The 9,963-nt window shown below is 34.6% G+C and overlaps 1 protein-coding gene across 1 annotated transcript in view; it reads right to left on the bottom strand.

Moving 5' to 3' along the window:
- Btbd8 (BTB domain containing 8) overlaps positions 1 to 9,963 on the bottom strand; it is a 91,211-nt gene that overhangs the window by 64,358 nt on the left and 16,890 nt on the right. The window contains exon 4 of the mRNA XM_010644931.2: positions 8,336 to 8,453. Coding sequence (XP_010643233.1) covers positions 8,336 to 8,453 — 118 coding nt within the window. The remainder of the gene's footprint in view (positions 1 to 8,335; positions 8,454 to 9,963) is intronic.

Genomic DNA, 9,963 nt, shown 5'->3' with positions numbered 1-9,963 from the left:
AAAAAAAAAAAAAAAAAGACAGGAAGGAAGAGAGGTGGGCAGGCCAAGCAAAGAGGAGATAAAACAATGAAGAAAAGAAAATGGGAAAACAAAATAGTACACTGAAACTCAAACATTAATAACTACACTGCTGTAATGGTCTAAATACTCCAGTTAAAAAGGAAGTTATGAGAATGGATTTTAAAAAGCAAGATACAACTACAAGAAATTAATTTTCTTTCTGCAGGGCTAGGGATTGAAACTAAGGCATTGCACGTGCTAGCTAGGCTACCACTGAACTACATCACCAGCAGAAATTAATTTCAAACCCACTTTAATATAAAGGCAAAGAGAGGTTAATAGTAAAAGAATATAAAGAGATATACCACATAAACATTAACCATATGAAAGCTGGAGTCATTACATTAATATCCAAGTAGACTTTGCAACAAAAAAGGGATATTACCTTAGATAGAAACATCTCGTAAAGAAAAAGGGCTCAGTTCATTGGAAATAATAATCTCAAATGTGTATGGTACAAAATATGTGAAGCAAAAACTGGTGAGAACTGAAGGGGTAGAGAAATTCATGACTAAGAGACTTTGGCATTCCTTTCAGCTAACAGAACAGGTAAAAGTATTAGTTAAAGACATGTAAGACTTGAACAACACTGTTAACTAATTTGATAGTTATAGAACACTATACTAGAACACTCTACCCCATGTAGCACAATAGACTCTTTTCTAGTACACTGGAACATTCACTAAGACCATACTCTGGGCTATTAAATAAGTATTAGTAAAGGGAATGAAACACTATGTATGACTTCAATGAAATTAAACTAGAAATCAATAATGGAGAAATGTCTTGAAAATTCCCCAATAGTTAGAAACTAAATACACTTCTAGACAATCCATTGATAAACAAGATATTAGAAGGAAAATTTAAAGTACTTTTATTTGTGTGAGAATGAAAATATATCGACTTTGTGAGACACAGCTATAGCAGCAGTCCATATAGGGAAATTTTTAGCTTTTAAATGCACATTTTAGAGAAGTTTTCCTTTTTCCTTAGGTCATGTCAATAATCTAAAATTCTACCTTAAGTATAAAAATAAGCATAAATTAAACCTAAAATAAGAAAAAGGAAGAGAAAAACAATCTGACAAGTGTATATTTGAGGTACTAAATTTGCTACTTAATTTTTATTTTTCTTTAAAAGAGGCCAAATATAGTTTCTTTAGGGTCTGATTAAGCCTCTCAGAATAGATTTTTTAAATGTTAAGCAATCCATGATTCTTTCCTAATAACAGAAAGCTAAATTTTAAAAAATATTAATTATAAAACGTTTGTAATAACACTCTAATATGGAATTGTATAGAGTGAAAATTTTAAGTTCTCTCCTTGCTTGTTTACTTCAGTTCTAAAGAAATAACCAATATTAACAATTTATTGGATATTCTGCCAGACTTTTCCATAGCAGTTTTTTGTATTATTATGAATTTCAACATATATAACCCACTTCATCCTCTGTATTACATTCTTTAGTGCTTTATAAAGCTCAGCCTCAGCATTATACAATTCATGGCACATAAGTGCTCATTAAACAATTCCTTTTTCTTTTCCTTTTTTTGAGATAGAATCTTGCTAAGTCAACCAGGCTGAGCTGGAATTTGTAATCCTCAACCTCCCAGAGTGCTGTGGTTACAGGAGTGCATCACAATGCATGGCTTCATTGAATAATTCTTAATGAAAAATACTATTTTAATCCTATCTTTTCATTTATATAACTTCATCTGAGTATGTCTAGGGGTAATAGGGCATGTCATGATTTATACATCTGGCAGTCATGAGAATACAACCCTGGAATTATTACCTGCAAAGCTAATGTATCACCTCAGGTACAGCACCCTGAAATCTAAACTATGTTGGTTCCAAGGCCGCCTTCTCACTATTCCCTGGCACTTACTGAGCCCACCAGGTGTAACAAAGACAGATCTATCCCTGAGAGATGAGTTTTTACTTGACTTTTGCTTGGGAATTTCCCAACAACCTTGCCAGACCTTCTTGAGAATTGCACTGCGATCTAAAATGTGTCTACTTTTGGGGATTATAGCTCAGTGGAAGAGCACTTGCCTACAATGCATGAGGCTCTAGGATCAATCCCCAATACTGAAAAACAAACAAAAACTAAAATGTGTCTACTTGGTCTGTTTCTTTCTTTCTCCTTCAGTCTCAGAGCTCTTTGGTTTCCTCCAGCTTCCGTTCATCTTCTCTCACATACTATGCATTTGCCATAGTATATTTCTTGCAAGTCTAATCTTATCTTTGTGTCTACTTCTCAGAAGACTTGAACACAGCATGTTAGCCATTTCCACCTGAGTAAGATTAAAATCATCTTAGGCTAATTATGCTGATCTTAAAATAGGAACTTAGAAAACATTCCTTTTAATTAGGATATGTGCCTCTGGTTAAAAAATGCCATTGATGGCATGGTGTATTAAAAAATCTTTGCTAAATATTTTTTTATTTTCCAGCACGCCAAAACGTACTTCTCTCCTTTTGATTAAATTCTATTTCAACTAACAATGCTGCTTTCGGCTCTATCAAGATGCCCTAATTTCTCCATTGCTGTGTACACTGCTATTCAATGCTTCCTAATGTTAGCTGAACTAGATTCACTATTTCAGGCAGAATAATGGCCTGAATTACTCAGAGAGGCTACAGGGGAGTTTTTACTGGGAGTAATTTTTAAGTATTCTTGTTCTAAGGGAAGAGGGGGTAGATGGAATATATGACATATTCATACTGCAGAAATGTATAGTTTTTGCAAGAATAATAAGGATCCAATCAGTGAACCCACATTAAAAGAAAGACTGGCCTTATGGTGAAAGATATATATCACCCCCTCCCCCCGATCCACATAGCTATATTAGGATTAAATTCAAAGTAGTAAATTCAAACTTCCTGGAGCTATTCACCATTTTCATTCTTATTAGCAAATATTTTAGAGAACATTACTTTATAAAAGAAAAGTTAACTTTCTCTTGAGAATTACAACTTCAATAAGACCAGCCTTTGTTAAGTTAAATTATAAGGTACAAAGGATACTGTATTATCCAACACAATGAAAATGAATAAATGTTTGATTAACTAAGAAATCAGGAATTTAAAAAGTTTCTATTGGGCTGGGGATTTAGCTCAGTGGTGCAACCGCCTGCCTCGTAAGCACAAGGTCCTGAGTTTGATCCCTGGTACAAAAAACAAACAAACAAACAAACAAACAAACAAAAGAGTTTCTATGTATCATAATCTTATCCTACCTTTAAAAAATAAATATACATTCATTCACAGATCTGTTACCATAAAGCTAATCTTTTGCTTTAAATGAGGGTTCATTAATTGGTACCTCATCTCTCTCGCAAAAACTATAATTTATTCACTATGATTTCCAGTATGAATTTCTCTCTAAAGCAAAGAAAGAGATCAAAAACTTTGTGAAGTAAGGTAAGCAGAAAGTCATTCTAAATTTTTGTAACTGTCCAACATAATTTTTAGTGGTCCTGGGGATTGAACCCATAGCCTTGAGGATTTTAGGCAAGTGTTCAACCACCAAGCTACATCTCCTTGTACCTCTCCTCACATCTGCATATTGTTCAAATTATCAAATTCAACAGCAGTACTTTAAATGCTTCCCCTTTAAATCTTTCCACTCACTTTAGATTTCACTGGAACAGTAACTGTTTTTCATACTTTGTGTGATATTCATTAAATGATATTCACTAGTTTGTGTCATCAAAATAATATATTCAAATGGCATAAGCACACTGGGAACTACCAAAGTGACTGCTGAAAGACAAAAACTCAAGAGATAGGAACAGAAATACGTAGTTATTTTGAGACAATCTCCAGGCCTTGAAAGTTCAGCTAACATGTCGGCACATTCTTCTGAGGGAACCTGGAGAGTCTGTTAAATTAGGCTGTTAAACTATAGTGATTTATTTTCTGTTCAGGTACCCAGTACCTTTGCTTTTAGTTCTCCATTTCAACCTTTTCCAAGGCTAGTGGTACCAAAGAATTTCACCTCCTACCTTTTTACGGTTCCTATACCTAACATTGTTTCATTGCTTTAAAACTTTCATGTGGACAGGGTGACCAGTCATCATTAATAAATTAAGACATTAGTAACTCATTATTGTATGATAACTTAGAATTTTATTGTAATTATTTCACTTATATTGCAAATTCTATGAAGACAACTGGAAAATTTTCTGTAAAGGGTAGATGATAAATAGTTTAGCCTTTGCAGGTCCCTACTGCTAATTCTTTTTTGTTGTCTCATACAAAAATGGGCTACTTAGCATATTTAGGGCATAATTTGCTGAATTTTGTTGTAAGACAAGGTAGAACAGGTAATATTATGAATCTCTTATAGATACACAGTACATATTTAAAAATTAACATTTATTTTCAAAAACTTACATTTGATAGACACAATTAAACATGCTAAATGCTTTATATGCATTATCTGACTCAATCCTTACAGTTCTCTTATACTATTATTGCTATAATTATTCCTTTTAGAAGTAAAAAATTGAGACTTGGAGAGATTAACTTCCCAATAATAAGTGGTAAAATCAGAAAACAAATCCAGAAAGACTGCCTTTTCAATTACTAAGCTCTACTACTTCTGAAAAAGCTTTCAGATAATGTACCCAAGGCAGCCCAAAACAGAAGACTGATTTTCTGACACAAGACTGGTTTACTAAATATTCAGAAAAATCTACATTGTAAAGAGATTCAACAACATCTTAATCCAATGAATCTAACAGTATTGAATTTGGTACTGAGAGAAATACCAGATCTCAAGTTTCACAAAGCTAACATTTACAATCACTGGTTTTTCAATGAGGCAGCATAAGATAATCTTAATTATGGAATGCAAAAATAGATTTCTTAAAAATGTAACATTCAATTTGTGTCACTAAGCATTTAATAAATCACATTATAAAATGGAAAGTCAGCAATGTAGCAGGTCAGGCAGGCACTTAGGGGTAAACTAAAGGTGACAAAAGGAAATTTAAGCAAAGAGAAATACACAATGTTTAGGTGACATTCATGCCATAACTGAGAGGAATTTAAGGCAGGAAGGTAATGTTGCAGAAGTCCACAATTGAGGGTAGCATACTGCAGTATCCTAGAATGCAATATTCAGAAATGTAATAACATAACAAATGGATCCAAGAAAACTAATAGACCCTCCTGTTATTACAACCTCCCACTCTAAATACAGTTTCCAAAATGGAAACAAAGCCTTTGCAAATAGGGAAGGGTGGAGGGATTGAGGGGAGGGCAGGGGAAAGGGAAAAAATAAGAACCAAGATACATCATCTAAAGGTACAAGTTCCCAATGATGAATGTAAATGTTTTGTATACCTAAAATGTACCAGTAAGAGAATTTAAGAGAAAAAATAAAGTTTCCATTTCTGCTTTGAGTATGTGTTGGAGACAAGAACAAAGACCAGGAAAGGGGTTAAGAAGTTAAACTTTAGAGAGGGAAAGGGCTATGCAGTGAAAGTAAAATATAGCAAATGTGGCCTTCTTTAGCAGCCTGCTGTTATCCTTTCTTGGATTAGGGGGAAATGCATGTGATTCTTTGCTTGCTCCACAAGAAGTACTGAGAGGACTGAGGCTGCTGCCACAGTCTGTACAAAGGCTTGGGTCAAAGGGTTATCACCTGCCTCATGATGATAATGATGATGATTATGACGATGACAAAGACCACAAACACATATCATACTTATTATGTGCCAGGCAGTCTTCAAAGAGTTTTGAGTGTATAAGTAAATCTCACAATCAAACTATGGGATGAGTGGTTTTAGAATCCCTGTCTTTGATGAGGATGCTGCTGAAGCAGGGAACAGATAGTTAAATGGCTTGTCCAACTTCACACAGCTAAACAGAGTGAAGCTGGAGTTAAAACCCAGGGAGACTGGCTCCCCAGCTCACATATTCTTAACCACTCTGTTTTACTTGGCTGTGCCTCAACAAGCAATTGGCATCTGACTTTTTTTAGCATATAAAGTCCTATGAGCATTGAAGGCAAGATCAGGGTAAAGAACAGACAGTGCGACTGGAGAAACAACCTTGGAAAATCTGGCTATGTCTAAGGCAGCAGCTTGAGCTTGAGAGAAAGATTAACTCAATGGAGCAGGAAATTATCATATTACCACAGCAATTTGAACATGTTAAACTAGCAAACTAAACCACTTTAAATTTCGAGACTACACTGAATATAACTCAGGTCATAAATTCTGGTCTTCAGTATGTACTTGCATTGATCTTTTAACAAATGAATACAAATAATTTTTAACAATTAAAGCAGTCATGCTAAAAATGAATTTTTAGCCACACTACTTAGAAGGAATGCCAATACTGATTGTATCAATATTACAGGTAAAAGAATGAATAATTTTACAAGTTCTGATTATGTGTTTTCTCAATACTGACCTAACATTCCTTGGTAAAATTAGTATTCACTAGACAGATGCTAAGTTTGAAATAGGAGAGTACTTTGTAAATTAGAATTTGCTACTGTAACTCACATAAAGGCAAAAAGTAGAAAAACATGTTAGATCTTGAAACATATTCTCAGGAAACTGCCTTTCTAGTTAATATGAATTTCTTTTGTACAGTTAGGTAAGCAAAACAAACCAGAAATGTGAGAAAGAGCTGCTCTGGAATACCAACCTAATATTCTAGATCTAGCTCATAAAACACAGTCCTGTTAGTCCACTCTCGGGCAGCTCATAGGGAGAGGTCAAGTACAAACACTGAGGACAAACTGCAAATGGTCAGAGGGTCTGCCATCCCTGTGTGACAGCAATAGTTTTAGGACTCTATAAGCAGAACTTTGGTGTGATGCCCATATAGTCTCAAGGAAAACCTGGACAAAAAATAATATTAAATTGTTTTAAAATAAAATTGTGTTTGCAAAAAGAAAAAGAGAAACACAGAAGCACTTACACTCACTCACACACACACACACACACACACACACACACAATTTAGGAAATGTATACCCTGATATGGAAAATACTGATCAATCTATATTAATTTTGTATTTTATTAAACATAACACAAATTTCACAAGAATTAGGAAAATATGTATATGCAGCACATATATATATTTATAAAACACATGCTCCCACAGAGGAAGCTTGAAATTCTGCATAGCAAATAGTGTGGTTCAAACTGGCAATCCTAGAGTTTGGCAGTGTACTGTTGTCAATTAACTGGCAAAAGGGTACAATCTGTGAGACCTGTAGATTTGTATAATCTAAATCAAATGCTAACTTCATTAAAGCCTACGGACCCTTGAACCTTGAAACTTCCTTCTTGCCATTGCAAATACTCTGGTTCTCCCTCTTCAGAAACACCAGAATAACTCCTCAGCAACATTCATATTTGAAACATGAAGGCAAGAACTATTTGGATTCCTCTAATTTCTGGTTCTGATTCTAGTTCAGAATTGAGGCACAGCTAGATTTCATTTACCTACGTTCCAACAGATAATCCATATTTCTTTTGGGTTTTTTTTTTTTTGGTACCGGGGATTGAACTCAGGACCTTGCACTTGTAAAGCAGGCAGCACAAACACTGAGCTAAATCCCTGGCCCAATCCATGCATCTTATTACAAATTTTTCTTCATTTAAGCAGATTTTAGTTACTTGAAATCAAAAGTGCTTGACCAAAACAAATAGCAGGCTTTAATTTGAAATCTAAAAGCCTGGAATGTGTAAGCAAACCAATTCTCAAGCAGAACAAGGGTTTTTTTAAAAGTCCACTGAAATATTAAATTCCCTAATCAATGCTATTCATGAGTATCTTCTATTTTGAATCACAAAAGCTGCAACAAAATGCATTCCAAAAAAATACATTCCATTCATGTAGAAATAATCATTTTCAATACTATAATGCCTGTAAAATTTAAAAATGCATTTAACTACATTTTCCATGACAGTGGCTTTCAAACCTATTTTAGGCAACAGAACATTTTCTTCTAATGAAATCTTAGATTTATGCCCAATGCAAAGAATAGATGAGAAAAATCTGATGTGTCCATGCGTGCATGTAGGAGCCTGCAGGCAGAAAACCCTGTCTGATGGCCACCCTCTTCCCCTGCTGGAGTCATTGGAGTCATTGGAGTCATTCCCCTTGAGGAGTCATTGTGGAGCCCTGTGACCCGCATGAATCAGAGAGCTTGAAAACCACTGTGTCTAGAAGAAAAAGACAGGCACTATTCCATACTTTAATGTCACAACTAAGACACCACATCAATCACTCATCTATTTACCTGTGGGCTTTAAAACTTTTTCCATCAACATAAATATCAATATCTGGACAACAACGTTTCACATAAAGCTTCAATAAATCTTCTCCTAATTCAGAGGCAGGTTCCAAGTCATAATTATCTTTAAAAGAGAAAATAAGACTAACAATACAATATTATAAACATCACAAAATTTTATTTTCTAAAATTAGGAAGAGGTTCTTCTACATAATTATCTCAATGAGCTGGGATATTTAAGTGGTAAGTTCAAAATTTAAAAAATTGTAATTAGTCCACATTTTCTGCTTTGAAATATGTATTTCCACTTACACTTAAATATGGACTGGCCTTTATATATAGATACACACTTAAACATAGCATCAAAAAATTATATACCAAAATAAATTTATTTTATGAACATCTAAATTAGAAAATTTTCCAATTTTGATATTCTTCCATTACTTAATTCCTTCCTATTCGCTATGTTGAATGTCCCCAAAGGTGTATGTGTTAAAGGCTTGGTCCATGGAGACCTTTAGGAGGTACAGCATGGAAGGTCTCTGAGAGCAAGGGAAGGGTAGCACCCTGGCTGCTTCTTCTCTCACTTCCTGGCCATAAAGTAAGCAGTTTGTTCCACCAGCCATACCTATTCATTCCATCTGCCATGCTCTCTCAAGATCGAAAAGAATGGTCCTCCCTGAACGTGGACTGGAACCTCTAAAACTGTGAGCCAAAGTAAGGCTTCCCTCTTCATCTCAGTATTTCATTATAAGGAAGCAAAGCCAGAAGCTAGCTATTACACCCTACTTCATGAACATATGGCTAGAATGACGTGTAAACTGATAAAACATTCAACTGAAATCAATGTGAATTATTAGGGAACTAATTGTGATTTAGTACTAAATACAACATTGAAGAGGTATAAAAAAATATTTTTAAAACTATCTGTTCCTCAAAAGAATTACCATTTTGGGAGTAGGAAGTAAAATGTAAGTTATATACACATTAAAAAGAAAAATACTACATTGTATATGAAAGTTCACAGATATGACATGGATCATTGTATGCTATAGTGTATTATATAATCATTGTAAACTACATTGTAAAATTGGCATTAAACATTTTTTTTTGGAGGCAAGGTGTTACTATGAAGTTCAGGCTGCCCTTGAACTCACTACATGGCCTAGGCTGGCCTTGAACCTGTGGTGATCCTCCAGTCTCAGCCTCCCAAATGAGATTACAGGTGTATGTCGCTATGCCTGGCTTACACCTAAAGTTGACCTCAAGCTGTCTCCACCCTTGAGTTCCCACATACTGAACTACTTAGTAAGCAAATCAAAACCAAACTTGGGAGTATATATTTTTGATAACAGCAAGATCTCAACCAAACACAACTAGCCAAAATTTACCCAATCACAGGAAGCCAACTGATCAGACCATGTGCAAATACAGAAAAGGCCAACTTACAACAAATCAAGTCATTTCTGTATTTTACTTCCATTTTATATTCATAAATAGCCACTGCCCAGTTGATAAAGTGCAGCTCTCTAAACCTCTTCCAAAACTGAACACTGCATGTTTCATGAACTGTTCCTTGTTCAAATAAATTCAATTAAATTTACTTTGTCTAAAGATTTCCTTTTAACAAATAT

This window comes from Fukomys damarensis, unplaced genomic scaffold (assembly GCF_012274545.1).
Source record: "Fukomys damarensis isolate Sample0158 unplaced genomic scaffold, DMR_v1.0_HiC HiC_scaffold_33, whole genome shotgun sequence".
Lineage (NCBI taxonomy): Eukaryota > Metazoa > Chordata > Mammalia > Rodentia > Bathyergidae > Fukomys > Fukomys damarensis.
This window is presented reverse-complemented; position numbering and strand designations above follow the sequence as displayed.